At 35.7% G+C, this 23497-nt stretch overlaps 1 protein-coding gene across 2 annotated transcripts in view; it reads right to left on the minus strand.

The window, feature by feature from the left end:
• RAB6A (RAB6A, member RAS oncogene family) overlaps positions 1-23497 on the minus strand; it is a 60691-nt gene that overhangs the window by 27970 nt on the left and 9224 nt on the right. For both annotated transcript variants that reach the window (XM_033119557.1, XM_033119556.1), the window contains exon 2: positions 8469-8527. In XM_033119557.1, the coding sequence (XP_032975448.1) occupies positions 8469-8527 (59 nt within the window). The remainder of the gene's footprint in view (positions 1-8468; positions 8528-23497) is intronic.

Below are 23497 nucleotides of genomic sequence, written 5' to 3' on the forward strand. Positions count from 1 at the left end.
GCTTTATCTAAAAAGTCACTGTCATATCCAAGGTCATCTAGCTCGTCTCCAATGTTATCTTCTAGGAGTTTTACAGTTTTGTTTTACATTTACATAGGTGATCCAGTTTGGGTTAATTTTTGTGAAGGATGTAACTGCCTAGGTTCATTTCTTTGCATGTATATGTCCAACTGTTCTAGCACCATTTGTTGAAGGGACTATCTTTGCTCCATTGTATTGCCTTTGCACCTTCATCAAAGATCAGTTGACTATATTCATGTGGGTCTATTTCTGAACTCTCTGAAATAATAAAAAATACATATATTGGTCTCTGCCCCTAGTTCCTGACACAGGGCTCTTAAAACCCTTGTAAATTCCTAAGTGCTAAGAGCACTAGGAGCATCTTGTGTTCTAATGAGGTGACTCTGGGTGGCTCCTGGATGGTGGCTAACCAGGAGAAAGACCAAGCCATGATTAGAAGCTTGGAATTTTCAGCCCCACCGCCATCCTCCAAAGTGGGGAGAGGGACTAGAAATGGACTTAATGATTGATCATGCCTATGTGATAAAGCCTCTATAAAAATCCCAGAAGTATGGGGTTTGGAGAGCTTCCAGGTTAGTGGACACATCAATAAACCAGGAGGGTAATGTACCCCAACTCCATGGGGACAGAAGCTCTTGTACTTGAGAACCTTCCAGACCTCACCCTATATATCTCTTCATCACGCTGTTCATCTGTATTCTTTATTCTATTATTTATTTTAAAATTTTATTGGGGAACAGTGTGTTTCTCCAGGGCCCATCAGCTCCAAGTCAAGTCACTGTCCTTCAATCTAGTTGTGGAGGGTGCAGCTCAGCTCCAGGTCCAGTTGCCGTTTTCAACGGGGGCTGCAGTCCACTATCCCTTGAAGTGGCAACCTTGTTAAGAGCACACGCTCTAACCAACTGAGCCATCCGGCCACCCAGTTCTATTCTTTATTAAACTGGTAAACATACGTGAGTATTTCCCTGAGTTCTATGAACTGTTTTAACAAATCATCAAATTGAAAGGGGAGGAGGTCGTGGGAATCTCAAATTTGTAGTGAATAGGACAGAAGCTGTGGATAACCTGGGGACCTACTACTTGCAATTGGCATGTGAAGTGGGAGTCAGTCTCGTGAGACTGAATCTTTAATCTGTGGGATCTGATGCAATCACTGCTTAGATAAGAACTGAGTTAAATTGTACAACACCCAGCTGGTGTTACAGACTTGCTTGTATGGGAACCCCTCCCCCTACACACAAATATCTGGTATCAGAAGTGTTGTGAGTGTGGTGGTAATATGAGAGCAAAAAAGAAACACAGGTTTGAAAAATGAAGTATTTTCAAACCTCGTTCTATTGATCTATTTGTGGATTGTTTTGTCAATAACAACACTATTTCGATTACTGCAGCTTTATAGTAAATCCGAAGGTGGGTAGCATGAGTCCTTTACTTTGTTCTTTTCCTTCAATATTGGGTTGGCTATTCTGGGTTTTTCGCCTTTCCATATAAACTTTAGAATTGATTAGTTCGTCAATACCCACAAAATTACTTACTGGGTTTTTGATTGGGATTGCACTGAATTTATAGATCAAGTTGAGAACAACTGACCTCTTGACAATATTGAGTCTTCCTGTCCATGTACATGGACTATCTCTCCATTTAGTTCTTTGATACCGTTCATTAAGAGTTCTGTAACTTTTCTTATGTAGATCTTGTACATATTTTGTTAATTTATATCTAAGTATTTCATTTTTGAAGGTACTAATGTAAATGGTATTGTGTTAAATCTCAAATTCCACATGCTCACTGTTAGTATATAGTTACTGTGTTTCCCCGAAAATAAGACTGGGTCTTATAATAAGTTTTGCTCCAAAAGACGCATTAGGGCTTATGTTCAGGGGATGCCATTCTGAAAAATCATGCTAGGGCTTATTTTCCAGTTAGGTCTTATTTTTGGGGAAACACGGTAGTATACAGAAAAGCAACTGACTTTATATATTAACCTTGTATCCCATTTCTTCGTATCTTGCTATTATTTCTTCCTTCCCAATCTGTATACTCTCCCGTCCCCATTTGTTCCCCTTATTGCATTTGCAACAGCTTACAGTACAATGCTGAAAAGCAATGGTGAGAGGGGACATCCTTGCCTTGTTCTTAATCTTAGTAAGACATCTATGAGCTTTTCACCATTAAGTATGATGTTAGCTATAGATTTTTTGTAGATATCCTTTATCAAGTTGAGGAAGTTGCCCTCTACACCTGGTTTATTGAGGGTTTTTATCATGAATAGGTATTGGATTTTGTCAAATACTTTTGCTCCATCTATTGACATGATCAACTTATGACTTTTAAAAAAATATAAAAATATTTATGAATAATTTTCAACTAAAAGAATGGAGATAATATAATGAACTACATATATTTGTCCCCAAGATTCTAGAATTATCAAACAAGAATACCCATGTAGATATTTGGGTTTAGCGCTTTCTACAAGGTTCAAAGACTGTGAGATAAGAAAGGGCCTAACAAGTTCAAGGAACAGCAAGGAGGTTATTGCAGCTGAAGATCTGACAATGAGGGGAAAATAGACATGAGATCACAAAGGTAACGAGGTAGGGAGGACGGCAGGGACTTCACAGGCTAATGCTACTCAAAGAAGAGTCGAAAGGCCAGTGCTAGTCTCAACTGTTACTAGTGCATGGCCAGGGAAGTACAGAAATTGAGGAATAAGCACTTACAAGCTTTTATAGTAATCAATAGCCAAGCACATATCCAGCAGACTTTTTTTTAAATGTTTTTTCTTTTCTTATTTTTCTAATAATTCAATTTTATAAAAAATACAGCATAGTGGTAAAATATATAACATAGTGTGTGTGGGGGGGTGACTGTAACAACTTTACTTTGAATAAGATAGAATATTCAAAAGAATGACCTTATATGGCTTACTTTTTAAAAAACAGCTTTATAGAGATGTATTTCACATACCACACAATTCAACCATTTAAAGTGCAGAATTCGGGGCGGATGGGTGGCTCAGTTGGTTAGAGCGCGAGCTATGGGCAACAGGGCTGCCGGTTCGAATTCCCACATGGGCCAGCGAGGGGCGCCCTCCGCAACTACAATGAAGCCAATGAGCTACCGCTCAGCTCCTAGGTGGCCAGATGGCTCAGTTGGTTGGAGCGCGGGCTTTCGACAACAAGGTTGCCGGTTTGACTCCCGCAAGGGATGGTGGTGGGCTGTGCCCCCTGCAACTAACGCAACTGGACCTGGAGCTGAGCTGCACCCTCCACTAAGATTGAAAGGACAACAACTTGACTTGGAAAAGTCCTGGAAGTACACATTGTTCCCCAATAAAGTCCTGTTCCCCTTCCCCAATAAAATAAAATATAAAATAAAAAATAAAGTGCAGAATTCATAGGTTTTACCATATTCACATAATTATACAACTATCACCACAATCAATTTTAGAACATTGTTATCACTGACTTTTAACTTACAAGAGAATCATTCTGGCTATTTGTTGAAATTAACTTAATAGTGCACAAGGGAAGCAGAGAGATCATTTAAGAGGCTATTATTGTTGACTTGGACCAGTGTGGTTCTAGTTGGGCTGGGAGAAGAAGAAGAATTCAAATGTAATTTGAAAAGCAGATTTGCTGATAGACTATAAGTGGGATATAAAAGAAAGGATTTGAGTGTGACACCAAGGTAAACTGAGCTTGGCTTTATTGTTAACTGAAACGGGACAGATGACAGGAAAAGAAGGTTTACGGGGGAATATTAAGAGATCAGTTCTGAACTTACCACGTTTGAGACGCCAACTGACAACCAAATGCAGATGTCAGGTAGGCAGCTGAATACTAGGTGTGCCAAAAAAACGTATACAAGTGGACACTTTAGTCAGCGTTGCTCAAGCAGTAGCTTGTCGTAATCAGAAGTGTCTGGACACTGACAATAACCACTTTGAGCACCTCTTGTAATTGCAGAAGTCGAACATGACTTGTATTCATCTTTTGTTACTGATTTATATTGAGTATTACAATTTTAATACAGTTTTCCTTTCTTAAAATGTGTATACGTTTTTTTGGCACCCTCTGTATGTATCTGGAATTGAGAAGAAAGAGCTCCAGGCTAAACCTATAAATTTAAGAATCATTAACATTTCGGGAATCAGTACACAGAGCACTGAAAGCCATAAGATTTGTGTAAGATCACTAGGGAATGAGTATGGACCCTGCAGACCGAGCCCTGAAGCAACCAACATTTACAGACTGGAGAGGCAAAGGAAGAACTAGCAAAATAAACTGAAAAAGAGAAGCCAGAAAGGCAGGAGAAAAATGAGTCAGATGTGGTACCCTGAAAGCCAAGTGAAAACAAGTTTTAAGAAGTCGTGTTAAATTATGTTAAATGCTGCTTACAGATCAAGTAAGATGAGGACTGAGAAATGACCACTGCATTTACCAATATGGAGTTCACTGGTGTGATACTATGATATAATAAGAAATATATGTTTTGATCTTCGTCCCAGTTTCCTGGCCAAAGGTCCTAAAACCTTAAGTGACACCGTGTTTCCCCGAAAATAAGATCTACCCTGAAAATAAGCCCCAGTTAAGATCATCAGCCAAACGGACACATTTAGTACGTTATGACGATGTTCCAGAAGAAGATGACATGACTGTATATGAATAAATGTAGATTGTTGTACATGAAAAAATAAAGACAGCCCCTGAAAATACTCCCTAACGCGTCTTTTTGAGCAAAAATTAATATGAGACGCGGTCTTATTTTGGGGGCAATACGGTGTAAGACCCAGTCTTATTTTGGGGGAGACACAGTAAGAGTGAATGGAGGATCTTTCATTACAATATTTGGTTTTTGTTCCTGGCCCCTGAAATAGCTCCTAAAACAAGGCAATAAAGGTTAAAAGAGAGTCTTTTGTTATTCACACAATCCTTTCAACCACACCAGATTTAATATTAATAAGGCAACTCCTAGAAAGCCCCTAAGGTTGGGGGTACCAACCAGGTGACAAGAGGGCTAGAACTTTCAGCTCTGACCCCCACGGAGGGGAGAGGGACAAGAGATTGAGTTCAGTCATCAACAGCCAATGACTGAATCAACCAGATTATCACAAACTCTCCATCAAAACCCTAAGTAAAGGGGTTCAGAGAGTGACACACCCCAAATTCCATGGGGACAGAAGCTCCTGCACTTGGGATCCTTCCAGATCTCACCCTATGTACCTCTTCATCTAGCTGTTCTTCTGCATCCTTTATAACAAACTGGTAAGTGTAGGTGTTTCCCTGAATTCTGTACACCAGCCTAGCAAATTACCAAATCCAAGGAGGGGGCCTTCGGAACCCCCAATTTAAAGCCAGTCGGTCAGAAGTATAGGATCTCCTGTGTGAATATTACAGTTGCTTAAAATGCTGACAAGTTAGAACAGAGAGCAGTATTATGAAACAAGTGCTAAGATTTTCAAAGAAGCAAATAAAATCAGCGTTTTTCTGAATGATAAATTGACAATAATCACAAAAGAACAGAGCATTTTTCCAAAAAGAAAAAATGTGTCCGAATTTCTATAATTTGTACAAAAACCACCCAATTACTAAATGGTAGAATTAAGATATAAATAAAGGTTTTTCTGACACTAGAGCTCATTATATGGCATTCCTAGAAAGAAAATGCCTAAGTTTTTCAGTTTATCAAGTTCTCGAATCAGAAGGCATGTTCCTGAAATAAAATACGTATTTCAAATGTGGGAAAAATACATACCAAAAAAAGGACAAGATTCAGATTTTAAATTTACCCTAAAAGCTTTCAGAGAAGTAAAAATGGTTTGATAAATAATTGAGACAGTGGCAGTTAATAACTATGAAAGCTAACCTTTCCTTTAACCCGATTAACATTTGATTTATTACTAAGATAAAACAATTGAAAGCAAGTTTTTATATTTACTACACAGTAATACAGATGTAAAATAGATACTTAAAAGGGGCCATTTTATTTTTTTATTTTAACAACAACATTTCAAAGAGTTAATACAGAGAAAGATTTGCAAGTGCTTAGGATCCCAGTGAAAAATACTTGGTTTTAAGATTACTAACTTATTCTTTTTAGTTTGTTCTTGGATTTTTGTTTTACAATTGAGCAGTTTAAACTAAAATACGTATAACCTTAGATATACATAAAATTTATATACACACACATATGTAACTGAGAGCAGGTATCATTATCTTGTTCCTATCTTAAAGAGAAAGCTTTTGGCCTTTCAACATTAAGTATAATGTTAGCTGTGGGTTTTTCATAGATGACCTTTATTATGTTTAATTCCCGTACAGTCCTAGTTTGTTGAGTGTTTTTACCATGAAAGGCTATTGGATTTTGCCGAATGCTTTTTCTGTGCCTATTGAAATGATCATGTGACTTTGTCTTTCATTCTATTCATATAGTGTATTACCTTACTTCTTGTATGTTGAACAAACTTGCAATCCTGGTACCAACCTACCAATCCCACTTGGTAAAGGGTATATAATCCTTTTTACATGCTGCCGGATTCAGTTTGGTAATAATTTTGCTGAGGATTATTGTGTTTATATTTATAAAGAATATTAGTCTGTAATTTTAATTTTGGTGTCTTTGGTTTGGGTATCAGAGTAATACCGACCTCATAGAATGAGTTGGGAAGTCTTCTATTTTTTAGAAGTTTATTAAGTTTTGGTATTCATTAAACATTTCATAGATTGACCAGTGAAGCCATCTAATCCTGGTATTTTTTTCATGGGCAGTTTTTGATCACTATGTCTCACTACTTATTAAAGGTGTATTCAAATTTTCTATTTTTTGAGTTTGTTTCAGTACTTTGTATCTTTTATGGAATATTCCATTTCATCTAGTTATCTAGTTTGTTGACATAATTGTTCATGGTATTCCCTTATAATCCTTTTTTATTCCTGTATGGTCAGTAGCAATGTCCTCCTTATTTTAGTAATTTGAATCTTCTTTTTTTTAATCTCTTGATTAGTCTAAAGGTTAGTCGATTTTGTTGATCCTTTCTAAGAACCACACTTTTGGTTTCATTCAATTTCTCTATTGTTTTCCTATTCTTTCATATATTTCTGCCTAATCTTTATTAGCTTCTGAATGAAAGCATGTCTTTTTCTGTATTTTTGTTTTATTTTATTTGCTTTGACACCTGCGACATTGCTGACACTGGAGGGACTGGACCTCCCAGGGCCTGCCAATTCAGATAGTAAACGAGCGCCTTTCTTTTGCAAACCAACCAACCCAGAGCCTGTGTCCTAGCTACCTCATTTATCACACTCAGGATCACTATTCACTGGCCTTTATCCCATGGCCACAAACCAGATAACTAGAAACAGCTCCTACACCCTAGAGCCTGCTGAAATTATTCAAGCTAGGCAATCCCAAATCTGCTTAACTGGTCTCACCCATCCTTCCTACAGAAACCACAATAAAGGCTCTTGCCCACTTTCCCCATGTCCCGCTCCCAACCTCCTAACCAACAGAAGTGCTTCTGCATGTGGCTCCTTCTCAAGGCATGGAGTCCCCTTCCTCTTGGGATCTGTGAGGATAACAAACTACCTTTTCTTTTCTTTTTTTTTAATTGGGGAATATTGGGGAACAGTGTGTTTTTCCAGGACCCATCATCATCTCCAAGTCAAGTCATTGTTTTCAATCTAGTTGTGGAGGGTGCAACTCACTGGCCCATGTGGGAATCGAACCGGCAACGTTGGTGTTATGAGCACTGCACTCTAACCAACGGAGCCAATGGGCCACCCCAAACTATCTTTTCAATGGCAATAATTTCCTGATCTGTTGGCCTCACTATGCCTGAATAATAATAAAACCTAATTTTAAAAGTTTCTTCCATTTGCTTTAGGTTTACTTTTCTTTTTCTACTTTCTTAAGGTAGAAGGTTAAATTATTGATTTAATGTATTTCGTTTCCTTATATCATTGCTTTAGCTGTTTCCCATAAGTTTTGGTATTTTGTGTTTTATTTTTCATTTGTCTCAAAATATTTTCTAATTTCCCTTGTGCTTTTGACTTTGACCCATGGTTACTTAGGAATGTGTTGTTTAATTTCCACATATTTATAATTTCCCAAATCTCCTTATTCTTGACTTCATGAATAGATCAAAATGTCAGAGGATTCTAGACTTGGACGAAATCTCTATAAGAGAATATCTACCATCATCCTTACTTCTATCACGATGGCATTATCGAGAATCTTTCAATAGACTTTGGAAGAGATAAATGAAAAAGTTGAGCACTGAGCAAAATCATTTGATTCTGTATTATATTTATACAGAATTTTACAGATTACAGAAAAGTGCTCTTACATCTATGACTGCATGTAAATAAATGAATTTTTTAAAAGACCTTGAATATTACTTATAACACAAAATAGAGACACCCAGGAAGTTGGCAAAAACAAAATACCTGATAGGTGTTGTCAAAACTGTCATACATGAATCTGGTGATCAAGGATGTCTTTCCAACTGAAATGAAAAGAAAAAAAGATTCACTCAGTTAACATATTACATTGGGTTCTCAAGCAATTCATTTACAGAGAACTACGATTAATTTAACGGGAAATATCTGCAAGGGTTCTACTACGTAACAATAATGACGAAACATACAGCCCCAAGTTTGTTGAAATGCCTTTCTCTAATAATAGACAACAATCTCTCAAATGAAGAGCACAAATAAAGAGTATTTATTTAGTTAAGAGTTGAGAAAATAAAGAGAAAAAATGGAGGAAAACAACCAATTATGTTGACATCTCTAATTCACAAAAGGCAAAGCAGGTATTTACTTGGGTCCTAACAAAAAGAACTAGGATTAGACCATGAACCAATTTAGTTAACTACCCAGACAGTAACCTGTGGAAACTGAGGTTCAGGTCTATTTCATTCAGTGAATCAAAGCATAATCCCTGGGGATATAAAGACTAAAGAGACAGAGTCCTAGGAGCGAGGGGTATTAGGGCTGCAAGAACTAGACTGTTTCTAAGAGTGAGAAAGAAGTGACATAAAACACTGTTTTGAAATTCACCTCTGGATCAGATCTGCATCTGAGGAATTAATAAACAAAATGTGGTATATCCAAACAATGCAATATTATTCAGGCACAAAAAGGAATGAAGTACTAATATATGCCACAACAAGGATGAATCTTGAAAACACTACACTAAGTAAAAGAGTTCAGTAGCAAAAAACTACATATGATATGACTACATTTATACGAAGTGTCTAGAATAAACAAATATGTAAAGAAAGTAGATTAGTGGTTGTTTAAGGATGGGGGGAGAGTAGAGGAATTGGGTGGTAATGGTAAAGGGATGCAGAGGTTCTTCTGAAGGTGATGAAAATATTCTAAAACTGTGTGATAATGGCTGCACAGCTCTATGACGATACTAAAAACTACTGAATTGTATACTTTAAATGGGTGAATTGTATGGTATGTGATTTTATGCCAATAAAGCTGTTACCGAAAATTTGTGATGGTGGTGGTTGTACAACAATGTCAAGGGTAAATTTTGTTACGTATATTTTACCGCATTGGAAAAAAAAAACACCTCTCACTACCAAAAAATTATGGGGGATTTTTAAAAAATCTAATATTTGAACACCGAAGGTAACTAAAAGGAAAGTTTTTTTAAAAGGCTGATTATTAAACGTTAGAGAAACTACTTATTGGGCCTCTAGAAGACCAAGGAATACTAATTTGAGAGAAAATTTCTATAAATGGTAAAGTAATACCTCAAATAATATACTTAGAATTCAAGAATATTTAGGATTGAAAGAATATAAGACTGATGTTTGCACAAAAGAAGTTTTAATTATTCTAAAGCCTATACATATGAAAATTTATGAACCGCTTTATAATTCTTGGTTAGTTATACTGGTCAGATAATACTGAAACAAACTAACTAGAGATTTATATTTTCTAACGTTTTCCTACAAAAATAAGCCTCTATACAAGGTTATGGTGCTATGATAACAGTAGCTCCAGACAAATGCTATGATTTTAGTAACACAGTTAAGCAAATAAAAACAAAAAGAAAAAAAACACCCCAAAACAACACACACACAAAACAAAAAACCCACAATCTGTAGTCACTATTCCATCATGGTAATGAAAGCAGCTGAAAAAGGTATCTAGGGACCACAGCAGAAAAGCTCAGCTGCAAGCAAAACACTGCAATATCATATCCAAGATGTCTCACCTAGGTGATGCAATTCTATTGCAAAACAAAGAATCAATTACACCTAGCTAACTGCTACTTCAAATCCAGCTAACCTAGTCAACAACACTAAAGTTCAATAAATGTAGTAGCCTTTCTCTAAAGACCTAAATTGAATAAACATTTTGTTTCTCCTAAAGCAAAAAACGAAACAAAACAAAAAAAACCCTACAACTACACTTGTATAATCACATTAAAAAATAGGGAGAATGAGTTCGGTTTTATATATTTGTTAAAATAAATAATTTCACATCTATTGCTCAAAAGTTGTTTTTAATAAAGGTGCTTTATTCCTTTACAACAATGTTTATGTTAAAGGCATTAGACCTATAGTGTTAGTTTTCAGGATGATGAAATGGAGACATCCAAAATAAAAACAAAAAATACTTACGTAAGAGATGAAGACAGAAAAGATCCACAAAGGTAAAGACCCACTGGCTACTCTTAACAAAGATAAATAACAAGTAAGCAAATATTTTAATGCTTGGATGGCAACTATTTTTTTCTCATTTCATTCCCAAACTGCTAAGTGCTAAGGAACATGGAGGTTGGGGGATAAGAATGAAAAACAAAAATAAGTAAGGCCCTAACCACAGAGGAGTTTACAAACCACTGAGACATAAACATATACACGTACAAAAGTGAACATGAAAGGAAAGCACTGTGCAAAGCATCCAGCTTCTATACTAGCGGAGGTATCCTTTTTCAATTTACAAAACATTCCAAGTCTCCCAAGTATCCGTAAGACAAAGTTAAAAATCCTTAGCAGGCAGTCAAGGACCTTTATAGCCAAACCTGAGCCTACCCTTCTAGTCTCATCTCCTGTCCTTGCTAAACATAAACTTCATTTGACAATGATGGAAAGCTGTTAGTTATTCTTCAAGCATAACATGTACCTTGGAGCCTCTCAGATTTTGCTCATGTAACCTAATTTTGTGGAACTTTTCTTTCCTGGTTACATTATGAACTTACAAATTCAATACAAGATATGGTTACGCCTGAAGGAAAGAAAAACTAAATTACCTTTCAAAATTACTTGCGGCCTAAGATTGTATTCCTACAAGTATTTTGGATGGCAGCAGGGCTTTTATTTTATTCCTACAACAAAATCAACATCCATCTATGAATGTATCTTAAGGATAAAAAGACGAGTTGGAAATAATCTGAATCCTCAAAAACAGTCCAGTGTTAAGTCCAAAGTAAGTACTAGCATGAGACTCACTTTACCAGCATTAACTTTACTCAAAAACTGTAAGTCTAAGTGTAGAAATTTAACGTAAGGAAAAACATAATCCACTTTTTCATATGGAGAAAAAGAAGAAAAACTGGCAATACAACACATCTCAAATTATCTTGTTCGTGCATTTTTTTACTGTTTACCTCCCTAACTTACAAAGGGTTTAAGATGCAGAACAGGAACCTCATTTATTTTGCTCAGGGATATACTCATAGTGTTGGTCCCTGCCTGGCACTGAATACAATCAACGAAAAGAAACTTTACAAAGTAGACAGCACTGACTACTAAGGTAGTCCAGAGTCTGGCATACAACAATGCAATGAAAGTAGATAAAGCTCATTGGGATACACTTATAATAAAACTCAGGAAATTGAGGTTTTAAAGCCAGAAGGCGAAATTTACTAATTTACAGTAAGAAATAACTTACATACGAACAGGAGTATAACTAGCAAATTTTCTCATTTAAGCTGTACTTACGACTTGTCTTCTTTTATATATGTTATACTTCACTAAAAAGTTTTCCTTACAAAAAAAAATCGAAATAATCATTGTTTGAAACAACAGTAACATTTTACACGGTTTTACACACACATATACACAATGAAAATACAGTAAGTAAAGTCAGGAAGAGGAGTGGTAAATAGAGTTGCAGTTCTAAGGTCCTTTCATTGTCCAGGCTGCATACCACAACTTCTAGGGTAATCACTAAATAAAAGGATAACAATGTGTAACTTCCTGATTAACAAAGTAACGAATATGGAATGGTTTTTAAAAGACTGTGAATTAAGAAAAAAGAAAAAAAAGACTATGAATTCAAATAACACAAGAAGAGAAATAGAAATGTCCAGGACAAAACGAAAACACGTTAAGAAGATGGCAGATTTATTTTAAATCCAAATACAGTCATGTGCCACATAACGATGGCACATAAGATGACGGCGTGTAGGACAGTGGTGCCATAAGATCACTACAATGGAGCTGAAACACTCCTCTCACCTAGTGATACTGTAGCTGTCCTGATGTAGTAGCACATTACTCATGCTTGTGGTCACGATGGTGTAAACAAAACTCCTGTACTGCCAGTTGTATAAAGCTACAGCACATACAATTATGTATGGTACATGACGTATGACAATTAAGGTCGTGAACTTGTTGCAACGATGTTGCTAACCTTTTTGGTATCAGCGGGATTACTCATTATGAATTTATACCAACTGGACAAACAGTTAACCAAGTTTACTATTTGGAAGTGCTGAAAAGGCTGCGTGAAAAAGTTAGACGACCTGAGCTTTTCGCCAACAATTCATGGCTCTTGCATCACGACAATGCATCAGCTCACACGGCACTGCCTGTGAGGGAGTTTTTAGCCAGTAAACAAATAACTGTATTGGAACATCCTTCCTACTCACCTGATCTGGCCTCCAATGTCTTCTTTCTTCATCCGAAGATAAAGGAAATATTGAAAGGAAGACATTTTGATGACATTCAGGACATCAATGATAATATGACAACAGCTCTGATGGCCATTCCAGAAAAAGTTCCAAAATTTCTTTGAAGGGTGGACTAGGTACTGGGATCGGTGCATAGCTTCCCAAGGGGAGTAATTTGAAGGTGATAGGAGTGATATTTAGCAATGAGGTATGCAGCACTTTTTCTAGGATGAGTTCGCAAACTTAATTGACCTGGTAATACTTAATAAATGACTACTTTACTGGTTTATGTATTTATTACACTGTATTTTTTTAAATCATTTTTAGAGTGTATTCTTTCTACTTAAAAAAAAGGTTTGCTGTAAAACAGTATGCCATGTTAAGCTGGCAGCAGCCTCATACACCCATACCATATATATGCATTTATGTAATATGGACCAAATTAAAGCAATCATCAAGAAGTTCTGATAAAAGGAACCTTATATTGAGGCAAGTAAGATCAACTAAAACTAGCAAATAAGAATATTTAATTATCAACAAATAAAATTCTATAGAACACAAAATAGGCTGTTAAGTAGTGTAGCTACACTCCTTTTTCTGAGTACTCCTAGCTCTTCCAAGAAATTACTTCTCTATTTGAAATAGGTAATATTCGCCAAGAGATTTCATAACCCACTCTAATATTTCTACAACCTTTTCAGTCAGGAAATTCTTCCATATATCTAACTTAAATTCACTATAAACTAAATTCATGTTTCAGCATAAGCGTTTTATTCTTGTTCAGATCTTAGAATTGCAAAGTGGCTTATTATTTTTTCTATAGAATATGATTACAAATCTAAAGACTTTTTTCGGTTGTACTTTTGTCTTCTAGATGAGACTGAACAATCCTCAGCTGAATATCTCATTTTAATTCCATGATTAAATAAATCTGATTTTCCTTGTGTATGGGTATAACACATTTTGAAATGATCCTGATAATTCAATATCAGAGTCAGTAACACAATCATTAATAAAATTTATCAATGCCAATGAATTTACTAAAAACTAATTTTGTTTCTCATCTTAATCTCTTAACTGTAAATTACATGTATTGATAATTTTGTCATACAAATTATAAAGTCCAGTACTGCAAAATACCTGAGAACCACTTAACCTTATCTAATAAGGCTAGTTCGTATACCTCAATTTTCCAGAGGTGATTAGTTTTTTTCACTTTTATGGTTTGAGAACACCTAAGTATCCTGCACTTCCTGCACATATTCCACCTATACAAAATTTATCAAGGAAGATAGTATAGTTCAGTGTTTTAGAACTGGAGCTCTAGAACCAGTTGATTGGTCAAATCCCAGCTTGACCACTAACCATATACAATTGGGACAAGTTCTTAACTTCTCTGTGCCTTAGTTTCCTCATGGTAAAATGGGTATAACAATAGTACAACTGTTTTAACTTTTTATTTGAAAATAATTTTAAGCTCACAGAAAAGTTACAAAAATAGCAGAGAATTCCAGTATATCTTTCACTCAGCTTCCTCTAATGGTAACATGTTATGTAATAGCACAAGTTTCAAAACTATGAAATTAAAAGTGATACAATGCTACTAACTAAACTACAGAACTTATTTGGGTTTCACCAGTTTTTCTACTAATGCCCCTTTTCTGTCCCAAGATCCAACCCAGGATCCCACACTGCATTTATTTGTCATGCCTCTTTCGTCTCCTCCCATATGTAACATTTCCCATCTTTCATTGTTTTCATGACTTTGACACTTTTGAAGAAAACTGGTCAGTTGTTTTGTGCAGTATCTCTCAGTTTAGATTTATTTTCTCCTTAGATTCAGGTCATACATTTTTGGCAAGACTACCACAGAAATGATGTACCTTTCTTGGGTGCATTGTTCCAAGGGAAACATAATGTCACATTCATGTCTCAATCCTAGTGATATTACCCTTGCTCACTTGGTTATGGTGATCTCTAGAGTTTCTCTACCACAAATTTACTGTTTTCCCCTTTACAAATAACAAATATTATGGGGGAGATACTTTGAAACTACACGAACATCCTGTGTCTTCCCAAACTTTTGCCCACTAATTTTAGCATTCATCAAATGGATCTTGCCTGCAATAATCATTACTGTGGTATTCCATAGTAATTCTTCTGTAATGAAGAGCAGTCCTATTTATTTTGAATTTAATTAATTAATTAAAGCATGCATTCATGGATATCTTAATTTTGTGGGTTATTTAATATCATCATTATTTTGCTCAAATTATTCCAACTTTCCCTATTGAGAGTTCTTTCACATTGTTCCTGTGCCCATTCAACATGCCCCCATTGTTTCTTAAACACTCCCTTACTTTCTGGCACCAGAAGCAGCTCCAGGTTCATTTCGTATTTTCCCTGCCCCAGCCCAGAAATCAACCACTTCTCCAAGGAGCTCACAGAGCTGGTTTTAAAAATTAAATTGGTTAAGACTGTAAAGTACTTACAACAGGGCAGATATACACTAAGTAATCAAATGCCAGTTGATACTATCATTATGAATGCAAAGAAATATACTAATGTCAGGAAGCCACAAAACATGGATATACTCACAAAATGAAAGCAGTCTGACTATTCAAAAAAATTCAGTTGGACAGGAAATACACATTATCCATTACGATTGTCTGGAGTACATGGAGTTTTATATTTGGCTGCAAAGGGATATTAAGCACTGTATTAGTTTGCTAGGGCTGCTCTAGTCAAGTACCACAAACAGAATGGTATGAACAACAGAAATGTATTGTCTCACAGTTCTGGATGCAAAATCAAGGTACTGGCAGGGTTAGTTCCTTCTGAGGGCTGTGAGGAGAAGCTGTTCCAAGCCTCTTCCCTAGCTTCTGGTGGTTTGCCAACAATCCTTGGCATTCCTAGGTGTATAGAAACATTACCCTGATTTCTACTCATCTTCACACGGCATTCTCTCTGAGTACATCTGTGTCCAGTTTCCCCTTTTTATAAGGATACCAGTCATACTGTAGAGAGGCCCATCCTACCCCAGTAAGACTTCATCTTAACTGATTGTATCTGAGGTACTATAGGTTAAACTTCAACATATGAATTTGAGAAGGATATAACTTAACTCATAACAAAGCACAAAAGTAAAAATTCTTACAAGTAAATCATCACAGTATTTAGAATATTAATCAGAATGAGGCTGAAATAATTATTTAGACTGTTTTACACACAAGACTATAATTATTGGAATACCAGAGATTTTGAGAACAAATATACAATATTTTGAGATGAAGTTAAGTTCAACTGAAGAATTCTGAGAGTACGAAAGGAATGCATTATTTAAAAGCAAACGTACTCAGTCTTTTTGTGAAGAGGAACTACTTTCAGTTTCTGGAAGCTCTGTGAGTATTAAATCGGAATCCCTGAAAGGGTGCTGAGAGTAAGTCTCTCAGGGCAGCCTGCAGAGCACCATCCATGCAGCCATACCATACGAGGTGGGGGGATTCTTCTCATTTTACATATGAGGAAACTAAGGCATAGAGAAGTTAAAGTGAACGCTGTAAGTGCACATAATTTATAAGGTGGCAGAGCAAAGGCCATAGTTCAGTTTTCCTAACTCCTGCTCTAGAACTTTTCCCCATTATCACATTAACTATAAGAATCTCACAGGCCAAAGGAAAAGAAATGTTGCATATTAAACAACTTGATAAACAAACATAAAAGCTTTACAAATAAGTAGTAACTTCAGTAGCCTGTGTCACCTTTCTAAAGAAAAAAGAAGGACCTATTTATCCAGCTTCCTAATGACTCAACAGAGTCAGTATTTTATGGTCACCTATAGGGCATTATGCTAGACACCAAGGACAGAGATCTAAAAGACCCAAGAGTGGATTCTGTACAACCGTAACTACTACAGATCAAAATATCTTTAGTCCAGAGTTGGTCTGAAATTTGTCTAAATCTGTGAGGCATCACATTCTCTATTTCCCTATTATAATCAACTTAATTCATCTTGAATATGTAAATAATTTAAGGTGTAAATGCATAAATTTCTGAAGGGATATTCTTCAATTTTAAGAGCAGGGTTAAGGCCAGGTAAAGGGTTAATTAGCCAAATGAGGCTACTGAAATTAAAATGAAATAAAATTCAGAAATCAGTTCCGCAATCACACTAGCCATCACCATATTAAACAGCACAAATACAGAACAGTTCCACCATTGCAGACAATTCACCTGGATAGCAATGATCTAGAAATCCTGAAATATTAAATCTCAAAAACATATAATGGAAAGCATCCTAAAAATAAATGCCTCTGTGGGCAACCATATCCATGAATGTCAAGAGTATACCACAATAAGAAGGTCTTCATCTTTTAACAGTTCTACCAAAATATTTGCAATAACAGTATATATGGGATTCCATCCACCCACTCTAGTGCAGGGGCTGAGGGGTGGGAGTTGGTGGGGGATATTTGCTATAGATGAAACAAGTCATGAGTTCATAATTACTGAAGCTGAGTAACACTTTATGGGAGTTCATGATGCTATTCTCTGTACCTCTTTATAAATTTTCCATAATAAAGAAGTTAAAATAATATTTTAAGAACCCAGAGACATATTTGGTTAAGTCACAAATTCACTTTTCAAATATGGAATTTATACCTATTGCCTACTTCTGAATCCAACTTCTGGACTCGCCAGAACTCTACTGAAACTACTTTTTAAAAAACTATTGATTAGTTCTTGACAAATCCAATCACCTTTTCTGAGTCATCATTTTCCTCAACTTGAGCCACTGACTCTTCAGATTCATCCCAGATACTTAGTGTATCAAACCTTTCTTCTCCTAGATTAGGTTTATTTATTGTTTTGTTTTATTCTGTTTTTCCTTCAATTATCCTCTTTTATGTGTATTTATATCATGGGTAACCTCGAGGCCTTTCTGAAATTAAGTAGAGTAAAAATTATAAATCATTTACTTGTTCAAAAATATTTAGCGAGCTCCTGTTTTATGCCAATCACCGTGCAATGAGCTTAAAATACAGCAATGAAAAAGAAATTCATGAATTTATGGAACTTACAGACCAAATGGAAAACAGAAATCTTAACAGATACGTAATTACAACTGTATTAAAGGCAGCAAGAAGTACACAGTGCTTAGAGCATAAAGAATTCTGGGAACCTAAACTACTCTGAGGAAGTCGGCAAAGGCTTCTTTGAAGAAGTAACATGAAGCTGAAACCTAACGGAAAAACTGGAGTTAACCAGGCAAAGGGGAAGAGGGAGTATATAACAAGGTGGAGATCAATGGAGTTACAACAACAGAAAAAAAACAGGCCAGTATGGCTGAAAAAGAGAGATGGTGGGATATGTGTTCAAGATAACAATGGACAGATGGAGAGGAGCCATATAATGTAGTGTGGCTACATAGTGTGGGCTATATATGTAGATCATTTGGAATGATCATAGATTTTATTCTAAGAGCGATTAAAAAAATTACAAAGGCAGGTTTTTTTTAGTTTAAAAATTTTTTTAACTATGCATATTATAAAATTTACCATTTCAACCATTTTCACTGCATAATTCAGTGGTATTAAGTACATTCACAATGTTTTTGTTTTTAATGTAAGGAAGTAACACTGATTTACATATTTATAAAGTTAACTCTGATATCAATATAGAGGACAGGCTGGAGGGGAGGTCCAAGAATAGAAGCTGGAAGGTACAGAGCAACATGAAAGATTTAAATCTACCGTACTGTTCCCTGCTAGACTGAAAGCTAGAAAACAGATTATATCTTATTTGTTAACAACTACATATATATATATATATATATATATATATGTACACACACACACACACACACACACACACACACACACACACACACATCCCCTGGGACCTAGCTCTAAGCCTGGCATATACTGGGCATCTATTAAATGGATAAATGACCTATAATATTCTATGATTCTTAGAATGAAAGCTTTAAAAAGCAAACATGTGTTCTGTATAGCATGTAACACCTTAATGATGATTTTTTTTAAAACTTTGAAAAAAATCTGCCTAACTATTGTTAGGTAACGATGAGTGCTATGCATAAGGTTAAAGATAGGAGAGTATAAGCCAGACAATGAAAGGCTTTAACTCTGGCAGCCAATTTTGGACTTCATCTCAAACAGAAGTCTTTATGTGGTATCTGGGCAAGGTTTCATACAATCTTACAACAGCAGGACAGAAAAACAGTGATGCTTATCACCACTTAAGTTTCAAAAATCACTCAACATAATAATGGCCATATGAGACAAACCCACAGCTAACCTCATACTCAACAGGGAAAAGCGAAAAGCATTTTCCTTAAGATTAGGAACAATACAAGGATGTCCACTTTTCAACACTTTTATTCAACACAGTATTGGAGTCCTTGCTACAGCAATCAGACCAAAAAAAAAAAAAAAAAGAAACAAAAGGCATTCAAATTGGAAAGGAAGAAGTAAAAGTGCCATTTACAGATGACATATTATAAACTATTAGAATTGATAAATTCAGTAAAGCAGGATACAAAATTAATATTCAGAAATCAGTTGTATTTTTATATACCAATAACAAACTATCAAAAAAAGAAATTAAGAAACAATCCCATTTACAATTGCACCAAAAAAATACCTAACAATAAATTTAACCAAGGAGGTGAAAGACCTATACTTGGAAAATTATAAGACACTGAAGAAAGAAAATGAAGATACAAATAAATGGAAGCTACGCAATTACCATGCTCACGGATAAGGATTAACATCGTTAACATGTCCATACTACCCAAAGCAATCAGCTTCAATGCAGTCCCTACCAAAACACCAATGGAATTTTTCACAGAACTAAAATAATCCTAAATTTTATATGGAATCACACACACACACACACACACACACACACACACACACACACAATAAAACCCAAATAGACACGGCAAACTTGAGGAATAACAACAAACTTGGAGGCATCATGCTACCTGGTATCAAACTATACTACAAGGCTATAGTAATCAAAACAGCATGGTACTGTCATAAAAACAGACACATAGATTAACGGAACAGAATAGAGGCCAGGAATAACCCACGCCTATATGGCCAATTAATCTACGACAAAGGAGGTAAGGCTACACAATAGGGTTAAGACAGTTTCTTAAAGAAATGGTGTTTGGAAAACTGGACAGATACATGCAAAGAAAAGAAACTAGAACACTTTCTTACACCAAATACCAAAATAAACTAAAATGGATTAAAGACTTAAATGTAAGACATGAAATCATAAAACTCATAGAAGAAAACAGAGAGAGTAAACTCTTTGACATTGTTCTTAGTAATATTTTTTTTTTGGCTGTATCTCCTTGGGCAAGAGAAATAAAAGAAAAAAATAAACAAATGGGACTACATCAAACTAAAAGGTTTTTGCACAGCAAAGGAAAGCATTATCAAAACAAAAAGGCAACCTACCAATTGGGAGAAGATATTCATACAACTCAACACCAAAAATACAAACAATCCAATTAAAAAATTAGTAGAAGACCTGAATAGACATTTCTCCAAAAAGAACATACAGGTGGCCAACAGACATATGAAAAGATGCTCAAAATCACTAATCATCAGAAAAATGCAAATTAAAACCACAGTATCACCAAACACCTGTGAGAATGGCTATTATCAATAAATCAAAATACAAGTGTTGGCAAGGATGTGGAGAAAAGGGAACTCTCGTGCACTGTCGGTGGAATTGCAAATTGGTGCAGCCACTATGGAAAATGGTATGGAGGTTCCTCAAAAAATTAAAACTAGATTAGAACTATCTTAAAACCCAGCAATTCCACTTCTGGGTATTTATCCGAAGAAATCCAAAAGACTAACTCAAAAAAGATATATGCATTCCTATGTTCATTGCAGCATTATTTACAATAGACAAGATAGGGAATCAAGCTAAGTGTCCATCAACAGACAACTGGATAAAGAAGACTTGGTACATATGAGGTCAGACAATTAAGTTCACGAGCACATCCCAGAAAAAGTACCTCACTGCTGAATATCACTACAGTCACCTTCAAAGTACCCCCCTTGGGAAGCTATGCACCGATCCCAGCGCCTAGTCCACCCTTCAAAGCAATTTTGGAACTTTCTGGAAAGGCCATCGGAGCTGTCGTATTACCCTTGATGCCTGAATATCATCAAAATGTCTTCCTTTCAATATTTCCTTTATCTTCGGGTAAAGAAATAAGTCATTGGGGGCCAGATTAGGTGAGCAGGGAGGGTGTTCCAATACAGTTATTTGTTTACTGGCTAAAAACTCTCTCACAGACAGTGCCGTGTGAGCTGGTTCATTGTCGTGATGCAAGAGCCATGAATTGCTGGAGAACGGTTCAGGTCGTCTAACTTTTTCACACAGTCTTTTCAGCACCTCTAAATAGTAAACTTGGTTAACTGTTTGTCCAGTTGGTACGAATTCATAATGAATAACCCCTCTGATATCAGAAAAGGTTAGCAACACTGTTGCAACAAGTTCACGAACTTAATTGTCAGACCTCGTATATACAATGGATTATTACTCGGCCATAAAAAAGAATGAAATCTTACCATTTGCAACAACATGGATGGACTGGAGGTTATCATTCTAAGTGAAATAAGTCAACAGAGAAAGACAAATACCATATGATTTCACTTATATGTGGAATACAAAACTTATATGTGTCACATACACTTATATGTGAAAAACAAAACAAAAAAAACCAGAAACAGACTCACAGATACAGAAAACAAACTGATGGCTGCCAGGTGGAAGGGGAGTTGGGGGGCTGGGTGAAAAAAGTGAAGGACTAAGAAGTACAAATTGGCAGTTACAAAATAGTCACCAGGATGTAAAGTACAGCATAGGGAATATAGTCAATAAAATTGTAATAACTATGTATGGTGCCAGGTGAGTAGTATTAGGCTTACTGGGGGGATAACTTTGTCAGTTATATAAATGTCTAACTACTATGCTGTACACCTGAAATGAATACAATATTGAATGTCAACTGTAACTGAAAAACTATATATATAAAAAAATTTTCAAAAATCATATACAGTATTTGCCCCTTTGTGACTGGCTTATTGCACCTAACATAATGTAATCAAGGTTTATCCATGTTGTAGCATGTGTCAGAATTTCCTTCCTTTTTAAGGCTGAATATTTCATTGTATGCATATACCATTTAAAAAAATTACAGCTGAGATAATACTGTATTATGTTTAGAGGTACAATATATTCAACACAATACTACTGTGTTTCCCTGAAAATAAGACCTAGCCGCACAATCAGCTCTAATGCATCTTTTGGAGCAAAAATTAACTTAAGACCTGGTCATATTTTACTGTAAGACCGGGTATAATATAATATAATATAATATAATATACCAGGTCTTACATAAGACCAGATCTTATATTAATTTTTGCTCCAAAAGACACATTAGAGCTGATTGTCTGGCTAGGTCTTATTTTCAGGGAAATGGTATGAAGTAATCACCACAATTATTAACCACCTGTCACTGTAGAAGGTTATGATATTGACTGTATTCCCTATGCTATACATCACATCCCTACGACTTGTTTATTTTATAACTATTTTGTACTTCCCAATCTCCTTCACCTTTTTCGCCCTTCCCCCCACTGTCTTCCCCTCTGGCAACCATCAGTTTTCCAATATCTGAGTCTGTTTCTGTTTTGTTTATATGTTTTGTTTTTTTAGAGTCCACATATATGTGAAATCATATAATATTTATCTTCCTCTGTTTGACTTATTTCACTTAGCACAATAACCTCTAGCTCCATCCATGTTGTCACAAATGGCAAGATTTCACTATTTTCATGGCTGAGTAATAGTCCACTGTATATACTATACACACCATATTTTGTTTTTCCATTCATCCATTGATAGACACTTGGGTTGCTTCTACCTTTTGGCTACTGTGAATAACGCTGCTATAAACATGGGTATAAATGAGTTTTAATTTTATAAAATGTACTTTTCAAAAAGAACAGGAAAAAAAGAACAGAAACTGAAAACCCTAAGCAGTTCTAATTGTCTAAATGTAAGTGCTTGTTCTCAGAAAATCTAAATCACCTAAGTTTATAAGGTAGAAAACTAATGGGAAAATAGTAATTGACCTAACAGATTCTATAAAGCTCAATTTTAAGCTCTCAATGGGTTACATAGATGTCTAACCACTACGGTATACACCTGAAACGAATATAATACTGAATGTCAATGGTAATTGAAAAAAATTTTTTTTAACTTAGAAAAAATAAAAATAAAACTGACAATGGGGAGAGCTAAGAAACAATCTGATTTATACCAGAGGGCTCCCCCAAATGCCTTAGAAATTGCCAGCACCAAGTACAACAAAGGTACTAAAAACGGAAAGAATGGATGAAAGTCTGTTTAAAAGGTAGAATGATAATCTATCACATCCCCTTCCTCTATTCCACACAGCCAGGTCCCTCCCCCACCTCATCAGAAGATTGCTCTGAGAAAG

The sequence above is a fragment of the Rhinolophus ferrumequinum genome, chromosome 11 (genome assembly GCF_004115265.2).
Source record: "Rhinolophus ferrumequinum isolate MPI-CBG mRhiFer1 chromosome 11, mRhiFer1_v1.p, whole genome shotgun sequence".
NCBI lineage: Eukaryota > Metazoa > Chordata > Mammalia > Chiroptera > Rhinolophidae > Rhinolophus > Rhinolophus ferrumequinum.